At 42.6% G+C, this 21,713-nt stretch overlaps 1 protein-coding gene across 1 annotated transcript in view; it reads right to left on the bottom strand.

The window, feature by feature from the left end:
• Positions 1-15,507: 15,507 nt before the first annotated feature.
• Positions 15,508-21,713, bottom strand: part of SOHLH2 (spermatogenesis and oogenesis specific basic helix-loop-helix 2) — a 43,882-nt gene continuing 37,676 nt past the window's right edge. The window contains exons 10-11 of the mRNA XM_022574423.2: positions 20,949-21,205; positions 15,508-19,456 (exon numbers count right to left, since the gene is read on the bottom strand). Coding sequence (XP_022430131.1) covers positions 19,436-19,456; positions 20,949-21,205 — 278 coding nt within the window. The 3' untranslated portion in view covers positions 15,508-19,435. The remainder of the gene's footprint in view (positions 19,457-20,948; positions 21,206-21,713) is intronic.

The following is a 21,713-nucleotide window of genomic DNA, read 5'->3' as shown; positions in this document are numbered from 1 at the left end:
CACCAGCTAGCAAGAAAATATGGACTTCATGTAACCACAGGAAATGTTCTGCCAAAACCAATGAGCTTGTAACTGACTGTCAACAAAATAGCTACAATAAGAGATGGTAAATAGAAGATTTCTAGTGGCTTGGGTGTCCAATTCAAATGTTCAGTAAATGATGGATGAAGACACCTAGAATGATGCAATCATCTTGAATTTAGATTTAAAGTTACTGGGGAGTGATCCCAGGAAGCAGGAGTGAAGGACTGGCAAAAGAATATGTTCTATTTCCACCCCACCTCCCAATTATGGAACATATAATACAAAAGTAAATGTCATGTTTCCCCTTTATGTTTTTTCATATTCAATATAATTGTACAAATATAACTAGGAAGGCATAATTCACCAACAGAGTGAACTGTGTTGGCTCCAAATCAGTCTACTTATACATTAAATTCTATATTTATGGGGCTTCCCTGGTGGCACAGTGGTTGAGAGTCTGCCTGCCAATGCAGGGGACATGGGTTCGAGCCCTGGTCTGGGAAGATCTCATATGCCGTGGAGCAACTAGGCCCGTGAGCCACAACTACTGAGCCTGCGCGTCTGGAGCCTGTGCTCCGCAACAAGAGAGGCCGCGATAGTGAGAGGCCCGCGCACCGCAATGAAGAGTGGCCCCCACTTGCCACAACTAGAGAAAGCCCTCGCACAGAAACGAAGACCCAACACAGCCAAAAATAAATAAATAAATAAATAAATAATAAAAATTGTAAAAAAAAAAAAACAAACCCATATAATCGTTTAAATAGACCCAGGAAAAACATCTGACAAAATCCAACACCCATTGATCCATGCTGTTTCTCACCATACTAGGAATAGATGAGAACCTCTTCAATATGGAAAAGGACACCGACACAAAACCTACAGCTATATTTAATGGTGAAAGACTGAATGCTTTCCCCCTAAGATCAGGAACAAAATAAGGATGTCAATTCTCACAACTTTTATTTAACATTGTTCTAGAGGTTTAGTTAACTGGCGTAAGGCAATAAAAAGGAAGTTATCCAGATTGGAAAGGAAGAAGTAAAATGGCCTCTATTCACACACAACAAGATGTAGAGAATTTGATGAAATCTACAAAGAAGCTATTAATAAATTAGTTTAGGAGATCAATGCACACAAATCACTTGCATTTCCATATATACTAGCAACAAATAAGCTAAAATTAAGTAAACAGTTACATTTAATTATTAGTAAAAATTATTATAAGGGAATCTCCAGTCGACTCACAGCCTGCTTTTCGAGCTGGGTTGTGTGCCTCCCATGTGGATGATGAACCCAGTTACTAATCACTGGTCACCTATCCATGACAGCAGAGGTTGGAGGGGGGAGGGCTGGGAGCCGGGCTGTCAGGCCCAAGGGCAGAGGTCATGACAGGGTCTCCCCGGAGCAGGAGGGAGCTTTCAGTGTCAGCAGCAGCGGTGCAGCCTGGTCGTGCCACTCCTCCCCACCCCCGCCCAGCACTGAGCTCTGCCAGCGGGGCTGCCCAGGGGAGCAACACTCTGGCTGGTGGGAGGCGCTGTAATGACCACGTGCTGCGCTTTCCCCCAGGCTCCCCACGTGGAAATGGCCTCTGTGCCCTCCCTCCATCCCCACCAGGGCCTCTTCCAGGCCCCTTCTCACTCAGAACTGGGTTCATCAGACTCCACAACAGCTGCTCATCCCCCCTTGAGATGCAAAAGGTCTGTGTGAGCACAAGAAAGGGAAGCATATTCCATGCAGGAATTCACACCCCAGCATAATTTTCACCACGTGATTAAATTAGGTGAATACAAAATGCCCAAAGCCTCATAAATAAATAGCTCTGGGAGTTTAAACTGTCAAAATAAGCTATGACTTTCCCAACTCCACATAACATTGCACCTACCTATGTTTCAAAAAAGTGGGGAGGGACTCAGAAGAAATACAGGGCACCCTCCCTGTCTCTGCAACGCTTAAAATGTTATTAAAGACTCCAAATATAAAGAGACAAAGGCCAATCTAATGCTAGCATTTCCTACGTCGCGGGGTGCTGGGTTTTACAGACCTGCCGTTACTTTTTCAGGGACGACCCCCCGTCTTACAGCCTCCTTCCCCTGCTTCATCGCACACACAGGAGCAGCAGAGGTCACCAAAGTCATTGATTGGTGCCCCGAGCAGGCAAGGAATCACAAAGCAGCCTGAGAAAGAAGCAGTGGCAGTGGCTTATCTAGTAGGATTTGTGGGGAGGAGTCTATTGGCACAGATCTTATTTGCCCCCGCTGGCCTCAGATGGGAACCACAATAGCATCCTCACCACCAATAATAATACTACGGCTAACACATGATGCATGGTTCCTGCGTGCCAGGCCCATCCTCTCATTTAATTTTACCACAACCTTGAGAGGTAGCTTCTATGAACTCCTCATTTACACAGATGAGGGAAGCAAGGCATAGAGGGGGTAGGGTAAATCTGTTCATAGTCACCCATTGGTAAATGATGGAGGTTGGACTTCATGTGCAACCTGGCTTCAGACTCTCTTTGGAATCACTGTTCTTGGTCAGAAGATACGGGCAAAGGAACTCTCTTCAGTAGGATGGCAGAAAAAAATAAACATTCTGAGCAGCTGGTGTAGAGACACCACCACTCAGGCTTTTGGTTACCTTGATAAGACCATACTGGGGGCAAAAGCTTGTAGAAGTGGGTTTAAGAGAGAATTAACGAGAGGAATTTGAGACAAAAAAAACCTTTCTGAAGAGTTCTGCCCCAAAGGGGAGCATTTCCTCACAGGTGGTATAGAAGCTGAGAGTAAAGTAAGCAAAAACAAAATGCCCAGATATATGCATTAGCAGGAAGTCTTTAACTGGTAGATAAGTGAGAAGATTATATTTGATACAACTCTAATCTTTAATGTTGATAATACATGAGGCAGGCATCCAGGCTTCCCCACAAAAATATGCATCAGTGCCACTACCCTAGACAAATTACCAAATTGGACAGAGAAATGGTCTAGTATTATCTATTATGTTCCTTCATTTTGTTGATGGTTTCCTTTGCTGTGCAGAGTTTTTTAGTTTGATGTAGTCCTGCATGTTTATTTTTGCTTCCGTTGCCTTTGCTTTTGGGTCAAATCCAAACACTCGTTGCAAAGACCACTGTTGAGGCACTTACCCCCTAAGTATTCTTCTAGCACTTTTACAGTTTCAGGTCTTAGGTTCAAGTCACTAATGCATTTTGGGTAGATTTTGGTGCATGGTTTAAGATAGGGGTCTGTCATTTTCCTAGATTTAAAATCGACCAAGACCAGCCCCATTTTCTGCCCAGAGTGCTGTGAAAACCAACACAGAACCAAATATTTGGATCTAAGTAAAACTGTTAAAACTTCCATTTCAAAAGCTGAGGATTCTCAGGACCAAGAGAAAATGTGCAGTTATAGCTGAAAACCCAATCAGAGGTAATCCTTGGTTTCAACTAAGTCATTTAAAAACATCTGTCACCTAGAAAGCAAATCTTTGTGATACCATAAGTACTAAGAATAGCAAGAATAAATGGATTGGATTGGCCAAAAAGTTTGTTTGGGGTTTTCCGTAACATTTTATGGGAAAACCCGAACGAACTTTTGGGCCAACCCTATAAATAATACGCAAAACCTTACAGATGGAGAGTGTTTTACTATATCTCCAATTATGTATGTCCAGGCAATCCATAGCTTTAATACTGCCTATCAATCAGCTTTGATGAGTCATTACTGTCCTATCCTTCCCCCTTGGAGCTAAATTACATTGATTTTCTGGCCTTGAGTTTGTTTTCTATGTTTGATGAAATATTACTTTTAAGACCCACAGTTTCAAAATATTGACGCTTCTATTTATTCTCAGCCATAAATTACCCTATTTTAATTTTGAAAATTACAGTTGCTTCCAAAGGCTATTTCTTGTTGTGAAGGTGTTAATTATTTTCTGGGCCTAAATTGTGGTAGCTGGCCTAATTATTGCAGTACCAACACTGAACTCGGTTTATTATTGCTTTGAGTTAGGTCCACTGAGGGACTGACCTAAAATGCCTTTTATTTTTAAAGCTGAAAAATTTAATAGCATTGATTGGATTGTTGCAATAGCTTCCTAATCAGTCTCTCTGGTTTCATGTTCACCCTCCAGCCCACAGTCTGTTCTCAGGGTAGCAGCCAAGTGAACCTTTTAGAGCAAAAATCATGTCATGTCACTCCTCTGTTAAAACCTTCCAAGGGCTTCACTTCACCCAGAAAAAAATCCTCACCTGGACTTCTTAGGCCCTATGTGATCTAACCTCTGCTCCATACCACAACTTGAGTGAACCTCACAAATATAATGTTGGGCAAAAGAAAACGCAACGAAGAAATACATATGGCATTATTCCAAAACGCTTTTTAAAAACAGGGAAAAGAATGTGTTAAAAGTAATAACAGTCGTTATCTTGGAGGAGGAGGGAAGGGTAGCAAGTAGAGAAAGGAACAAGATTTCTGGGATGTGGACAGTGTTTTCTATCTCTTGATCTGGGTGTTGGTACGCAGTTTTTTCACTTTATGATAATTCATTGAGTTGTATACCTCCTATTTGTGCACCTCCCAGTAGGTTAATTATACTTCAGTAAAAACACTTGCCAGAGAGAGAGTAGGAGGTAAGGGAGTAAAGATGGAAAGCACGAAACAGTTCTTTTAAGACGCTTTCCTCCAATAGAGAACAGAGAAATGGAGCAGTAACTGAAAGTGAGGTCAGGTCAAAAGAAGGTTTTTATTTGGTTTGTTTTTTTAAAAAAATGAGAGATATTGAATTAAAGCATGTTTACTTTGCTATGGGACCTTTCCTGTGTAAAGGACTATCCAGGGTCCAAGAGGGAGAGGGGCAACTGCTAGAGGAACTTCCTTGAGTCGTCGAGAGGGGATGAGACCCCGGACTGGAGTAAAGGGTGGGCCTGGAAAGTAGCAGGGTACAAAGGATCCTGCTCATAATGGCTGAATTCTATAAGAAGAGCTTGGGTTCAGGGTTGGGGAGTGGCTGGGTCCAAATAGGAGACGTCAAAGAGCTATAATGGTGGGAAAGTAACACGAGAAGCTTAGACTTCTGGTAGCGACTGTATAAAAGGCATGGAAAGGCGTGATGGGATTATTAGTCTCTGTGGCCTTTGAGGGGAAGATGGGCAATCACTTCTAATTATAACCTCTTTTGAGGGTTGGTTTCAATTTATAGAGGAGGGGCATTTTGTGGTAAGAGGAAGAAAACACAGTGCCCCTCTTATGGCCCGTATGGCCCCTCTGGAGGAGGAGAAAGTCTTGAACTTACAATAAATTCCTAGATATAGAATCGTGGAATTAAAGGTATACACATTTCACATTTTGATGGATATTGCCAAAGAGTAATGCAAATTCAAACTCCTTTCCACATATATGAGTTTTCTCCCACCCCCTTGCCAGCACTGTGTTAACGTTTATAATCTTTGCCAAATCCAGTAGGTGAAAAATAGCTCATTGTTTTATCAATGATTATTGAAAACATCTTTCCATATATTCACTTCCCTTATATTTCTTCTTTATGAAATGCTGTTCATGACCTTTGCTCATTTTTCTCTCTGGCTATCTGTCTTTTCCTTACTGATTTAAAGAGTTCTTTGCATATTAAGGAAACAAGCCATTTGCCAGTCACAATAATTGAAACTACAGTGTGTGTGTGTGTGTGTGTGTGTGTGTGTGTGTGTGTGTTTAATCACATGTGTCTGGACCTCACTGTCACTCTTTAAAAGAAGCCATCACTTCAAGTTTATAGAAATATTTATCTGTTTTCTTTAATGAGTTTTTGGGTTTGTTTTTTAATTCCTAAATCTTTAATATATCAGGAATTAATTTTGTTGACTGAAGTAGGAATGCAGCTTAACTGCTGTTTTTTCTCCCAAATAGCGAGCAGTGGTCCCATCATTGTTTCTGGGATAATCTGCGTTCCCTGAACATACTTGAAATGCCAACTTTATCCTCCCCAGTCTCGAAAGCACTCACCACTTAGCTCTAGAGGAGGCTCATCTGGATCCAGTCACAGGCTATCAATCCAACGACTTCCCTTCCTCCTTCTCGGCACATGGAGTGCTTGGCACTGACTCCACGGCTCTGAACTCTGAATCTGGGGTTACATTAATCTGAGTCTCTTACTGTGTTTCTGTGCCTTTCAGACATTAATTTCTGCTTATTGCTATTGACTGGAAATAAACAAGATTAGCAAATAATTGAGTCTCCTTCCTACATTTGTTATTAAAATAGAAATTTATTACCTTAGGAAGACTTTGTTAACTCTCTGGAAATGGCTGATCTTTGAAAATATTGGCTGATGATAAATTTCTTCCTTAAAGTGCTCACACATTCTTTTCCTCATGGTCTCTCTCTGCGCATGTATTCTATTCAAGTACAATCTCCCTTAGCAACATGATTGAAGCTACTCAGCTAACTGGCCATTAGAAAAAATCCTATCAAAATTTAAAAATAAAATGTATGCCTTACGTATTCATTTTCTGGAAGGTTCATATGAATGGGATTCTCAATTGCTGACAAAGCTGGATAACTGAGGCCTTGCTGTAGTTACTGGTGGATGTATTCTCTCTATAACCTTGCATGATCGCACTTCACTTTTCCACAAACGAGAAAGCACTCTCGTCATTACACCAATAACAGCATCCTCTCCAATCTGGTGCTTGGATGCCAATGATTTTTGAACCACACAAGACCAAGACCTCGATCCACGGATCCCCTTTACAGTGCCCTCCTCGCCCTCCTTTGCAGCCAAGATTCTCTGGTTCTCTGGTTCTTTGTCGTAGTGACTCTTGCACATTCATTCCCTTGACTCCCCAGCCCCTACTTCTCTGTTGAAAGTGCCCAGTGAAACTCCAGTTAAATCTCTGCTACTCAAGCTGGCCTCCAGGCAGGTTCAGAAAAAACACACAAACACATGCTGACTGCCCTCACTTCATATTCACGACTGTGTTCTTCAAGCGAGCTCTCATGTGCACAGCAGCCCTACACTGCAGGGTTTATTCCCTCTCCTGCTCTCCTAGCAAATCATTTCAAACTCCCTCCTTCTCTCCAACCTTCCATAACTCCCACCATCACCTGTCACCACTCCTGCCCCTAAGCCCCACGTGCTACCTCTTCCCCGTTACCCACCACGGGCTGCACCCCTCTCATCTGAACAACCCTCTGACTACTCAGGAACATTTGCTCCAGCAATTACCTGTTATCTCTTTGCAGTGTAAATCTTTCCTCCTTTACAGCATCATTGTTATCAGCATACAGTCATGCAGAAATTTCCCCTGTCTTAAAAACATCCTATTCTAACTCCACATGCCCCGCCACAACTGCTCCAGCCCTCAACCCACCCTGTGGAGCAAAACTCCAATCAGAGCTGCCTGTTCTTGCTGTCGCTCCATCTTCTCCCCTGGTCTGCTCTTGTTCCCAGTCTCTGCTCTGCCCAGCAGCACTCAGACTAGTCCTTTCAAAATCCACATCAGGTCCCGTGCCTCCTCTGCTCTCTCTTCCATCGGGAAGAAACCGAAGTCCTAACAGCGGCTTTTGAGGATCAACATCGTGTTGCTCCCCGTCCTCCCCTCCTTCAATCCACGCCAGCCTCACTGACCTCCTCGTGCTCTGCACGTACACCAAGCTCATTCCCACCCAGAGCCTTTGCAGTCCTTGTGCTTTTTACCTGGAACAGTCTCTTCCCAGATCACCAAATGGCTTGCTCTTATTTTAGTTAAGTTTCTTCCAAATGCCAACTTCTCAGAGAATCTCCCCTGACCTCCCCGCCTAAAATAGCATCCTAACTCTACCCTGCCCCTGCGTCCTTCCTTCCTTCAGGTATTTATCACAGCTGGTGGCTAGCGGACATGGCATTTTATATTTACTTATTTTACGTATTTCTGCCCCCGCACCCCTAGAACCTAAGCTCCTTGAAGTTAGGGAGTTAGCTAGAACGGTGTCTGTTACATAGAGGGTACTCAATAAATATCTGTTGGCTGAATGTATCATGCAGATATATTTCATAATTCTGCAGACACAACTGACATTTACTGTAATATTGTTTGTAAAAACAAAAAATTAAACATGGAGAAAAAAACCCCTAAATCCCTGTCATTGGGAAATAAGTCAAATATATTTTGAGGTAGTCTTAAAATAGAACACAATATCAGTTATTAAAAAAAAAAAAAAAAGGATGAAAAACTGAAACCATTTCCACCAAGATCAGGAACAAGACAAGTTTGCCCACTCTCATCACTATTATTCAACATATTTTTGGAAGTTTTAGCCACACCAATCAGAGAAGAAAAAGAAATAAAAGGAATCCAAATCAGAAAAGAAGAAGTAAAGCTGTCACTGTTTGCAGATGACACGATACTATATAGTTGGTTTAGAGAATCCTAAAGATGCTACCAGAAAACTACTAGAGCTAATCAATGAATTTGGTAAAGTAGCAGGATACAAAATTAATGCACAGAAATCGCTTGCGTTCCTATACACTAATGATGAAAAATTTGAAAGTGAAATTAAGAAAACACTCCCATTTATCACTGCAACAAAAAGAATAAAATACCTAGGAATAAACCTACCTAAGGAGACAAAAGACCTGTATGCAGAAAATTATAAGACACTGATGAAAGAAATTAAAGATGATACAAATAGATGGAGAGATATACCATGTTCTTGGACTGGAAGAATCAACATTGTGAAAATGACTCTACTACCCAAAGCAATCTACAGATTCAATGCAATCCCTATCAAACTACCACTGGCATTTTTCACAGAACTAGAACAAGAAGTTTCACAATTTGTATGGAAACACAAAAGACCCCGAATAGCCAAAGCAATCTTGAGAACGAAAAACGGAGTTGGAGGAATCAGGCTCCCTGACTTCAGACTAGACTACAAAGCTACAGTAAACAAGACAGTATGGTACTGGCACAAAAACCAAAATATAGATCAATGGAACAGGATAGAAAGCCCAGAGATAAACCCACGCACATATGGTCACCTTATCTTTGATAAAGGAGGCAAGAATATACAATGGAGAAAAGACAACCGCTTCAATAAGTGGTGCTGGGAAAACTGGACAGCTACATGTAAAGGAATGAAATTAGAACACTCCCTAACACCATACACAAAAATAAACTCAAAATGGATTAAAAACCTAAATGTAAGGCCAGACACTATCAAACTCTTAGAGGAAAACATAGGCAGAACACTCTATGACATAAATCACAGCAAGATCCCTTTTGACCTAGAGAAATGGAAATAAAAAGAAAAATAAACAAATGGGACCTAATGAAACTTAAAAGCTTTTGCACAGCAAAGGAAACCATAAACAAGACGAAAAGACAACCCTCAGAATGGGAGAAAATATTTGCAAATGAAGCAACTAACAAAGGATTAATCTCAAAAATTTACAAGCAGCTCATGCAGCTCAATATCAAAAAAACAAAAAACCCAATCCAAAAATGGGCAGAAGATCTACACAGGCATTTCTCCAAAGAAGATATACAGATTGCCAACAAACACATGAAAGAATGCTCAACATCATTAATCATTAGAGAAATGCAAATCAAAACTACAATGAGATATCATCTCACATCAGTCAGAATGCCCATCATCAAAAACTCTGCAAACAATAAATGCTGGAGAGGGTGTGGAGAAACGGGAACCCTCTTGCACTGCTGGTGGGAATGTAAATTGATACAGCCACTATGGAGAACAGTATGGAGGTTCCTTAAAAAACTAAAAATAGAGCTACCATACGACCCAGCAATTCCACTCCTGGGCATGTACCCTGAGAAAACCATAATTCAAAAAGAGTTATGTACCACAATGTTCACTGCAGCTCTATTTACAATAGCCAGGACGTGGAAGCAACCTAAGTGTCCATCGACAGATGAATGGATAAACAAGATGTGGCACCTATATACAATGGAATATTACTCAGCCATAAAAAGAAACGAGGGCTTCCCTGGTGGCGCAGTGGTTGAGAGTCCGCCTGCCGATGCAGGGGACACGGGTTTGTGCCCCGGTCCGGGAAGATCCCACATGCCGCCGAGCGGCTGGGCCCGTGAGTCATGGCCACTGAGCCTGCGCGTCCGGAGCCTGTGCTCTGCAACGGGAGAGGCCACAACAGTGAGAGGCCCGCGTACCGAAAAAACAAAAGCAAAAACAAAAAAAACGAAATTGAGTTATTTGTAGTGAGGTGGATGGACCTAGAGTCTGTCATACAAAGTGAAGTAAGTCAGAAAGAGAAAAACAAATACCGTATGCTAAAACATATATATGGAATCTAAAGAAAAAAAAAAAGGTCACGACGAACCCAGGGGCAAGACGGGAATAAAGATGCAGACCTACTAGAGGATGGACTTGAAGACAAGGGGAGGGGGAAGGGTAAGCTGGGACAAAGTGAGAGTGGCATGGACTTATATACACTACCAAATGTAAAATAGATAGCTAGTGGGAAGCAGCCGCAAAGCACAGGGAGATCAGCTTGGTGCTTTGTGACCACCTAGAGGACTGGGATAGGGAGGGTGGGAGGGAGGGAGACGCAAGAGGGAGGAGTTATGGGGATATAGGTATATGTATAACTGATTCACTTTGTTGTAAAGCAGAAACTAACACACCATTGCAAAGCAATTATACTCCAATAAAGATGTTTTAAAAAAATTAAAAAGTAAAAAATAAATTAAAAAGGATGAAAGTCTTGACATTCAGATATAGAAAATATCCACAAATGAGTTAAGGGCCGGGGGGTAAATGAGTGCAGAACAAGAGAACGATTCCCATCTTGTAAGAAATCTAAATGTCTCTCCATGTGCATAGCTTATGTTCTTATATGCATAAATCTAGAAGGAAACTCACTCAATTTGTTGAGGGTGGTTACCACAAAACAGCAGGATCTCAAGGGAAGGGAGAGAGATTTTTACTCTATTTTATACAGTTTTGTTTTGTTTAAATTTTATAAGACCATATTACTTTTATATTCCAAATTAAAATATCTTTCAAAAGATTCAAAAGATACCAATGATTAATGTTTGTTGGTGGTGTCTGTGGGAGAGTTGGGAAAGCAAAAATTAGGGGGGAAAGATGAACAGTGGGACGCTGCCTGCTTTCAGCAAACAAGGGACAGAGTAAAGCTTGTGCACAAAGAATAAGCAAGGATGATGAGCAATATATGTTATTTACTCCTACCGTAGGAAAGGTGCCATCCTTAATGACAGGTCGTGTGCATGTTCTTGAATCCTCAGAACAAATTTGCTAGTTAGGTATTAGCTCCTTAGATGAGAAAAATGAGGCTCAGAGAAACTGATTTTATTTCTCAAGAGCCCTGAGTAAAGCCCAGAAGCATTGGTGCGGGGTTCAAATCGACTGCTGCCTCTCACACAGATGAGCCCCTCCAGCTGGGGCGTGGTGGCAGAAGGGAAACCCGGGTCTGGAGATCACCAACCCGGGAGTAGGCTCCTTAGTGACCCTGGCGGCATGTGGAGAAGCCACACAAACTCTTATTCCCTCCCTGCTCCAAAAACGCTTCGCCTGAGGCTGGTGGGAAGAGGATGCTCAAGGTAATTGTTCTGCCCTGCCGGGTGGAGTGCCAGGACTTCACATGTCACCGTCAGGGCTAAAGAATCCCAGCAGCTCACCGGAAGCCCAGCACCCTCACTGTTTAGGATCCTCCACAGCTGGGAGGAGTGCCGTGAGATGCCAAGGAGAACGGAGATTCTCTCTCCTCCTGTGTGTGGCATCCTGGGGAGACGAGGCTAAAGCGAGGGGCAGCGGCAAGGTAATAGCAGCTACCTTTGGGCAGCTCTACAGTGGGCCAGGAACCTTGTAAACATTATCTTCCATCCTCAGAACCTCAGTAAGTACAGGAATAGTGTTACCTCCATTTTAGGGAAGAGGAAACAGGTGTAAGGAGGTAAATAATTTACGTAAACATATGCAGCTAATGAGAGGCGGAACTGAGCTAGGACCGCCCCATTCGGACTAACCTTGTGCTCTTTCCAAGACACCGGGCTGCCTCTCTGGGTGGCTGAGGGGCCCATGTGTAAGGTACTCAGTGCCCGGAGCATCAGGCATGGAGGAAGAGGAGGTAAGGGCCAGGGAGATGGCAGAGAGAGAGCAGCGTTAGGACCGTGCTGCAGGAGGCCTGGACGGGCCACGGGAAGATCGCAATCACACAGGGCTCTGCCTTGCCTTTGTTTAAGTGGGAGCAGAATATCCACGTGTAGACAGTGAAAAATAATTTTCAGCTGGAAGCCTGCCGTGCCTGGCTTGGCCTGGCCAGTGGGACCTGATTAGTATTCTTGAACTTTCATTAGCATTTGACGGAAATACCCAAACGACACAAAGCCAATCCTAGTAGCTGAGAGTCAACATCTTAACCCAATTTCTCTAAGGCAGTTAAGCATCTCCTTTTTGCAAACTATTTTGTGCAATAAGCAAACCATTTATGCAATCACCCTCACATTCACCTCCCCGAAACCAGTCCAGAGGATGTGGCTCCTTGTAGAGTTAATTTACATCATTGGCTGCTGGGCTGGAGAAGTGGGAGTCTTTTCCCAGCCTTGGCTGGACCAGGGCCAAGGGTATAAGTGCAAATCCCTTCACATGATTTCCCTGGAACTGCCTCTTGGACTGACACGATCCCGCCCCTGAGAGCAGCATTTTACTGCATCCTTTGTTGTACGTTTTCCATTTTAGGGAGAATTGATAGCGAGACTAAGAATAAACACATTCTCTGCCAGTCAGATTCTGTGGCTAGGTTTTTAAAAAGGACCTGGCCAGCAGTAGCATTTATATTGAAACTCAGCTCTTGCTTCACAGGGTGAGGGCACTGATGGTCAAGAAAGGAATTCCCCTCCCCATATACAATTCTTCTCACATGTCTGGAGAAAGCAGGGGAGTATGTGGAGCTCAGAGTAAATCCTGCAGTAGCTTCTCGGTTGCCTAAGATTAGGATTAACCCTTTAAAGTATTTTTATGCCAAGACAATACATTCATATTCAAGTTTTTCAAAACTCAATTTTTTGCTTCTAAAGAAAAAAGATTACTTAATTGATATCTCACCTCCTTCCCTTTCCCTTAACTCCATCAAAGGCTTAGAGGCATTTTCGTCCAGGTCCTGACTCACTAACCCAATTGAAGAGTTTAACTTCTTGTTACACTGAAAAAAAGTCTGGAGTGTCTCCTTTAGCAAGATAGTTTAAATCATTATTTTACTAGTTAAATGTCATAAAGGGTAGTTCAATAATAGTGCTCCAGTAGGAGACAAAAATCAATGCTTCGACCACCATGGCCTCCTTTTTTATGATAGTAAATGAAATCTAAAAATACTAAAGAAAACAAGTAATCCCACAGGGAAGTGAATCTGATGGGTTTCTCCACACTCTTAACTGAATGCTTTAAAAACGACAGATTCAGGGGTATTAGAATACCACAACATGAGAGAACCAGTATTGGTCCAAAGCAGTAGGGGAAAAAACGAGTTTACTCTTGTTTCTGTGCACCTATCCTAACATACACATAAGCATGAGAGAGATTTTCTACTTCCCAATAGTTTCCAGTTCAACACTGAGATCCACTTTAGGTCTATAGGGAAAATAACCTGGAAGGAGTTTTCACAGTGTTTGCAAAGTTGACACCTGTTATCGGGGGTTTAAAAATGACGTGGAGTCTTGTAAGTTCTAAGTCACAGAACTTTTTAAAATTTGGCTATTATTTTGAAGAACACAGGAAAATAGCCTGAGACAGGATACAGGAGGAGGAATCCAGTGTTGTAGAAAATACACCACTCCCAACACCCTCACATAGCCGATCTGGGGAAGAAAGAAGTGGAAAGGAGTATCCGTCTGCAAAGACGGTTTAGCTGACTCCGTTTCAGAACAAGTTTGTGCACTGTAGAAGCCTATTTCCCGGCCGTACTCAAGCCCACCTAGTTTACGATCTGACTTCTAGAAATGTGTGCTTTGAGCAAAAATGAAAAGTACTTTTTTCTAGGGTCAGATGAGTAAAATTCAGCAGCATCCAGCATACTATGTAATGTAATTGTGTGCGTGTGTTTGTATCTTCCTGTTTTCTTGTTTTCAGAAAGGATATTATTCTGGGATGTTAAATCCACCTGGAAAAATCGAGAGATAAGGGGTTTCTCTGTCTTCCACAGGGGTGTCATGTTTCCATGGTGATGAAAGCAGCTCTTGATACCTGATTAACCAAGGTGATCCCTGGGCTTCCTGCTTCCTCATTCCATGTAACAGGGAGACAGGCAAAGGGAAAGGGGCAAACAACAGCAGGCCAGAAAGTCAGAAAGAAAAGTGTGGGAGGCTTAGGTTTGGTCTCAGGAATTTTGTGATGATAGGTCAATGCCAAGGATTCAGAGAAATGACATACTTTCTGTAGTTTGTTATATTGCGAAAGTGGCTTTCTGCTTTTAACAACCCCTGTAATTCTACAAACATGAAAATTTAATAAACATGAGAAAGCAACTCCCTTCATACAAGTTCTTACTGCCATCTAGACAAAAGAAAGTGAGTGAGACAGACCTCATTTTCACTCTTTTCAGTTATTCCTGCTGAAAACTCCCTGGGTCCTTTCCCACCTTTGAATTTCCCCACAGCTATACTCTGGGTGTGCAGTGTTTTTACCCAATCATCTAACTCACCAAAGCAGTTTCTGAAACTCACCTCCTCAGCAAAACCTTTCTCCATCACCCAGTGGGGCAGCAATGATCCTCTCCTGTGACCTGCGGAGATTTGGGAGGATATGCTCCCCCTGCTTCATCTCCTGACATCTGCTCTCAACACACACGTGATTAGCATGTTACGAATCTAACAGTGGCTCCAAAACCCGGCTGCACATCGGAATCACTCTCTGCAGGTTACTGAGCCCCATCCTAGAATTCCAGAATCACAGTCTCTGAGACAGGAGCTCCCAAATGCATGGTTTTCATAAATCTACAAGGGCTTCAGGTCTGGAAGTCAATGACATACGGTTTTAGTTTGCATCTATTCTGTTTTCGTGTCTCCTCTGGATATCTGCATCCATTTATGTGCACTGGGGGTTTTTAAGTAGGATAATCAGATGCCTGCCACACCTCGGGCAGTGTTTGTTAAAATGTGGATCCCCAGGTACCAGCTCAGCCAAACCTACCCATCTGACCCTGTGGGGCAATGGCCTGGGAGTGTGCATTTTAACGTGCTGCCACTCTCCATCCCCCAAGCGATTCTCTTTGTAGGGGACAAACTGGAATACCTATAGGGACCAGGCAAAGTCATTTCAATGAAGGAGGCAAGCTGGGTGGGAACCTGACACCCCATACGTAGGGCTGGGTACTACATACCTGAGCAATGTGTTGCTATTTTGCCTAAGTAGAAATAGAGCCAGTATTGCTGATGTTTTGCATTTTTCAGAAGCTAGAAATTCGGAGAAATTTAATTTCTCACAAGGGTTGGGGAGAGGGGGAATCGGATGAAGGTGGTTTCCAGAAGTACAAACTTCTGGTTACAAGTGTACTACTAGGGATATGATGCACAGCATGATTAAAATAACCAACCCTGCTGTGCGTTGTATATGAAAGTTGTTAAAAAGAGCAAATCCTAAGAGTTGTCATCACAGGGAAGAATATTTTTTCTTTGATTTTGTATCTATATGAGTTGATGAGCATTCACTAAATTTCCTGTGGTCATCGTTCCATGACATACGTAAGTCGAGTCATGATGCTGCACACCTTAAACCTATACAGTGCTGTATGTCAACTATACCTCAATAAAACTGGAAGGAAAAATAAATTTAAAAAAAAACAACAGTAAACAAACACAGCTGCCATGGGCAAGTTGTACCCTCTGCCTTAGAGGGCTCTACCCACGTGTCTCAAATCTCTGGTAACTTGCAGTGTCATGTGACATTGGGGGCCTGACCCAGTGACTTCTTATGATGAATGATAATAGAATTGCAGGGTCAGAAGGCCCTTGCGGATCATCCCATCATTTAATGACTGAATCACCCACTTCAACATTCCCCCACCCCTGGCTGACGATGCCCTAAACTGCGTCATCTCTCACCCAGAGCCCCCGCCTGTGCTGCACAGATCTGCGTGTGTTCTAGCTGCTTCCACTAGGCTACCCCCCACGCACCCAATGCAGCACGTTCCCAGGTGAAACTGTCATCACCCAGCGCCATCCCTCCAAATGCTCTTTTCCTTGTGCTCCCCCAGTGAACGTCAATATGATCTGTCCAGCAACCGAAGCCAGAAACCTGGGTGTTATCCTTACTAATTTGCCCTTATTCACCATCCCTGTACTGGATCATCTACCTACTCTTGCTAATTCTGCCCCCTTAATATCGACCAGATTTGCCTCTTCTCTTCATCCCCACAGCCAATGATGTATTTCGGGCCATCTCTTGTCTGAATTACTGGAACAACGGCCACTCCTTCCCCCGAGGTGCTTTAAGCTCCCTTCGATTCATTCTGCCTTTAACTCACCAAAGCCAGAGTGCTCACCCTAAAATGCATATCTGATGATGTCAATACCATGACAGCAACAAAAGAACTGTTTAAAGTTCCAAGAGGGCAGCGTCACGTGGCCCTTGCCTGTCTCTCTCTGCTCCCGCCTATCTCCCTGCTCCATCCCTCCTCCACCCCACACCTGAACTCTCTGCACAGCCACGTGGAATTACCTTCACTTCTCCAAATGTGTTATGCTGTCCTTTCCTTCGTTCCTTTGCAAATACAGTTCTCTCTGCCTGAAAACTTATCTCCCTAACCAGTCCCCAAATCTCCACCTCTTGGCTTAGTTTATGCCTACTGGTCCTTAAAATCTCAGCTTAATCATTGTTATAATTGTGGTGGCGATGATGATAACGTGTATTAAATGCTTCCTATGCGCCAGACACTGTTCTAAGAGCTTTCACATGTATTATCTCATTTAATCTTCACAACAACCTTAAGAGGCAGGTACTGTTACCACCAGTTTCAGAAATGAGGATAGCGCAGACGTCACTACCCCTAAAACCTCCCATGAATCCCCAGAATGGTGTGGGTGTTGCTTTTTAGTACTTCATATTCTCCCCCCACATAGCACTCACCAAACTCTACTGCAGTTCCAGCCTACCTGTCTCTCCCAGTAAACTTTAAGCTCCTAGACAAAAAAAGTTAAAAAGATGATGTCATATATATAGTTGTTTTCCCAGCATTTAAGACAATGCCTGCCAGGTAGTTACTGAACAAATTAATAAATAACTGAATGATTTTTGAGGTGTTCAACATTTGCATGTTCTCCACTGAACACACAACAGTTTGTTTATAAACACTACCAATGACTGCCATTTCTGCTATGCTGGGAGACCATACAACTCATATATTAGAAAAGTATGGTGAGGGGTAGGAAATAAGTGTAAACAGAGTAGTGATACACTCTCAATAAAAACTACAGTGATGGATGGCCAAATATCTACTTCCACTCTTCCTTCCCTCTTGACCTCAAACGGGTCCCTAAGGGCTTGACCACGTCCCCCCCTTTCCCTTCTCATAATCATCACCCATGTTCAGACGCCTCCTTCCTCTTGGGTCCTCATTCCCCCAGGTACCCATCCAAGCACGTGTACATCCAGCCAGCCAGCCAGCAAGACGGCTGACAATGAGGGTCTAGAAACAAGTAAGGCCAAGTTCCTCTCCCTAGAGGATATGTCTCATAATTTGCCTAAGCCACAGAAAGGGCTCAATAAATATTTGCTTCTGCCCCTACTCCCTGTTTGGATAGGGACAGGGGCTGCTAGAACCACCAATGTGAAAACTGCAAGCTGCCAACTTTTCTAGACAAACTCTTTGCACCTTTTCATTGTGAAAACAACACTGCAACTATCTCATGACCCGTCAACCTGATTTTACAAAGGAAAAGTGTGTTCTTCTTTACAGGCTGAGGCCCAACTAACCTTTCCTCCCCGGCTGAGAGCTGAACTGACCTGGAAGTGCATAATTTATTAAAACTAAAATTCTGGTATTAAAAATGAATTTGGACATTTGCATGAAGTTCAGGATCATGGGAACCAGCGTTGAAAAAAAAGACTGATCTGGTAGTCTCCTCTTCATGTTGAAAGGAAAAAGGGGATTGATAACAGCAGGTAGACAGGATCTGTGGGTCACCTCTCTAGGTAGAATTCCCAGCCACAGGCTGTGTCTCACGGTCCACGTGTGAATTTAGGAAAACGCTGATGCAAAGAAAAAGTCCCAGTAGAAATTAAGACCAGCTGTGAACATATGAAGTCATCCCAAAATACTCAAAATACCTCAACAGGTTCTCCTACAATGTCAAAGCCATTACTACCCCCAAAGGCAAGAGTCGAGCACACATTTATAATAATAAGCATAGAATCTTAGTTGGAAACTTCTAGTTCCTTTATCAAGTTTGTCAAACATCTACAAATTCCATCACCATGCCATCCTCAAAGAAAAGTTATACAATTTAACATGAAAATTTGGCTATGCCGAAAGTAATTTTCCAAATCCTCAAAAATCTTGTAAAATTAAAGTCCCTACACAGTACTACTAAAAGAGGGAACACATATTTATTAAACAGAACAAAAATGGGTTACCGTTTTGAGGGTCAGAACTGAATATTTTCTTTAACAATAATACTTATATTATGCATAAGAACATTTTAGTGAAATATAAAACAAACATTTTTCTCCCCTTATTTTCAGCAATCTTTTCTGATACCCATAGGAAGAAGATGAAAAACAAAGAAAGGCCTGCTAGTCTGTAACTAAAGAGCCAGAAAGAAAAATTTACCTATTAGCTATCATTTCACTCAAGGGATGGTGAAATGCAAAAACAAACATGTCAATTTATTCATTAGTAGTCAAGTGAGGAGGTAAACACCTCTCTCAAACTATGGTATCTGAGTTTGAATAGTGAATAGCCAAGGAAGCTCTCTAAAATGTCAAATCTGGAAAAGATACCACCTAGAAATAAGTGACAGTAATTCACAGTGATACTAAAAATAAGAATCAAGTTGCAACATCTGTACTTAGTGACACCAATGCACTTTACCCAGTCTACGTGGATCTTCTTTATCATGTACCTTTTGCATAAATTGTGGAATATTTTTTGAGAAAAAAAAAAAAAAGTCTAGCTCACCTAGGCCGTTTGTTCTTGTAGCACCTGGGTTGGGGGAGATCCAAGTATGTGTGAAGATAAGTAAAAACCTATGGCTAGCACTTTTGCTGCCTGTCTTTCTGACTGCAGAAGCTTTTAGCACATTTATCAGAAGCCATACAATGCAAACCCTTTTGATATGAGGTCTCTGGATGTAGCTTTCAAGATCATTCTTTGTTCCATTCTTCCCGTATTGTCAAACGGCACCCAATAGGTGGTCTAGAGTGTGAATTTCAAACATGTGCTATTAATACGCCCAAAACTGTTGCTGCAAAGGTGAAAAAAAAAAAAAAAACACATTAATTGAATCCTGGCCTGTTCTTACTCATAATGTCACAAATACATTTTCTATGTCCTCAAGCAATAGGAAATAATTTGTAAAACCATGAACTCCTCGGGTGAATACACTACAGGTTTTAAAATAGGTATTATTCATAGTTACTAAAAGTAATTATACATTGTTGTAACAATTCTCTGAAAAAACTACATACAGTAAGGGTAGGTCACAATTAAAAAAATAATATTGCAATCTTTTTTTTTTTTTCATTTACTCTGGTTTTCCTGCTGGTATACTAATGACCATTAGTAACAGTATTATATCTGTAGATACTTCATATTTTAAAATTTCTTTCTAATGCTCTTTCAAACATTTTTCTCATAAATGTTTTTTGGGAAAGTCACTATTATTCCCACTTTATAGATGTCATATGGAAATAATGGTCCCTACCTCAATGACTGTGTCAAAGATTCATTAGATCACCCACATTAAGTACGTAGGGTATCTGGCACATTACCTATTGGGTGCTCGAAACATGGTAACTATTATTAATATGCAAAAGTATCAATAATTATATTAAGGCTATCAGAGTCCATTTTAAGCAGGCCAGTCAAGTTCAGGTCTTCCTCTAGAATTGGACAATTCTTCCCAAAAATGAAGATACCACTGATCCATGCTGGAATGCTTCTCCCTTCCTCACTCCCAACTCCTAATCCATGCTGATCCATCCGCCTGGAATGCTTTTCCCTTCCTCACTCCCAACTCCTAACCTCTCCACTGGGCTAATTCTTACTCTTTGGATCTCAGCTCACACAGTACTTCCTCCAGGGGTAAGCAGTCCCAATCCTTGCCCACACCCGTATTACCCTATAGACACGAGGGTCTCCTCCTATGCGCGCCAATGCGCATCATGATTGTCTGCTTCTGTGCCCGCCTCCCTGTGAGACTCAGGCTTCATGAGGGCAGGGATTGTTGTCTATCTTTAGATACTACATTTCCGGTGGTTAGCACAATGCTAGGACACAGTGGGTGCTCAGTAAGTATCTGTGCTATGAGGACACCTGGGATCTGAAATCGGCCTGGCTGGTGTCACAAGAACAGGCTGTCATAGGGTGTGTGACTGGTGCTGGCCTAAGAGAGAAATCAGCAGCGAGCCACGGTGCCAGTGGAGGGTGCGGCTGGTGGAATGGGAGGTGGCACCGTAGAAAGCGGGGTTGGGCGGGGGTAGCGAGGAGGGGCTCTAGAGGAGATTAGGTTCCGCCTGGTCACTTCCAGTCATAGCAGCGGAGCCACGTCCAGATTCACCAGCTCTGGATATGGAGAGAGCAGTGGGGCGGCACGGGGAACCAGAGCCTGGGCTGACTCCCCCGGTGCCAGGCGATGAGGTTTCTAACCAGAGCATGAACAACAAAACGCAGGCCAGGGGCTCCTGCTGGCTGGGATGAAAGAGCCAAGCCTGACCCGCAGACCCCAGAAGACTTACCAGACAGTTGGGGTGTGCTGCGCACGCCTGGCCCAACACAGAATTGCAGTGCTGAGGAAGAAACTTCGAGACTTTGGGCACAGCTGTTGGAAAATGTACCGAAATGTTCTGATTTGTCAGGGCAGCGGCATCATAGGAAGGGACGACTTTAGAATAATATCTGACGCCACGGAAGGAATTAAGAGAGTGAGCTGTGCTGGGGATTCGGGTTTTACACACGGCGCCAATAGTGCTCTCTGACGCAGAGCTCGACGGGCCTTTAATAAAAATAAAGCAAGTATCCATCAGTAGATGCAAATCGGTGGCCCTGAGCTACGATATTGGAAATACATTGCCCTCTATTTCACTTCCTCATGGTACAAACTTAAGACTACTGCTATACTCAAATGCTGATGTAAAAACAAAGTGAACTTTCTGGCAGTGGCATTTAGAGCGATACACACACTATAAATTAGTGTTCACATGTCACTAAAAGACAGATTTTGGAGAAGCATCATACCTCTATGCCACTGTGTGTGCGTGTGCATGTCTCGCCATCATAAAAACTGTGATCATCCCTATGAAGCATGGGAGAATGTTGGAAAGAACTCCATCCAGCCACAAATAAAGTTTGGTCACTGATTTTCTATCAGTGAAGTGGGTTATATTGTTGTATAGCTATATTCTGTGTAGTAACTAGAAGGCAGAAAAAATTTTTTAATATATGATGAATGTTAACAATGTAATCTCAATATCGGGAATACCTTGTTTTGTTTTTAAATTTTC

This window comes from Delphinapterus leucas, chromosome 18, assembly GCF_059928025.1.
Source record: "Delphinapterus leucas isolate spDelLeu-1000000601 "Yukka" chromosome 18, BTC_Dleu_Yukka2, whole genome shotgun sequence".
Taxonomy (NCBI): domain Eukaryota; kingdom Metazoa; phylum Chordata; class Mammalia; order Artiodactyla; family Monodontidae; genus Delphinapterus; species Delphinapterus leucas.
This window is presented reverse-complemented; position numbering and strand designations above follow the sequence as displayed.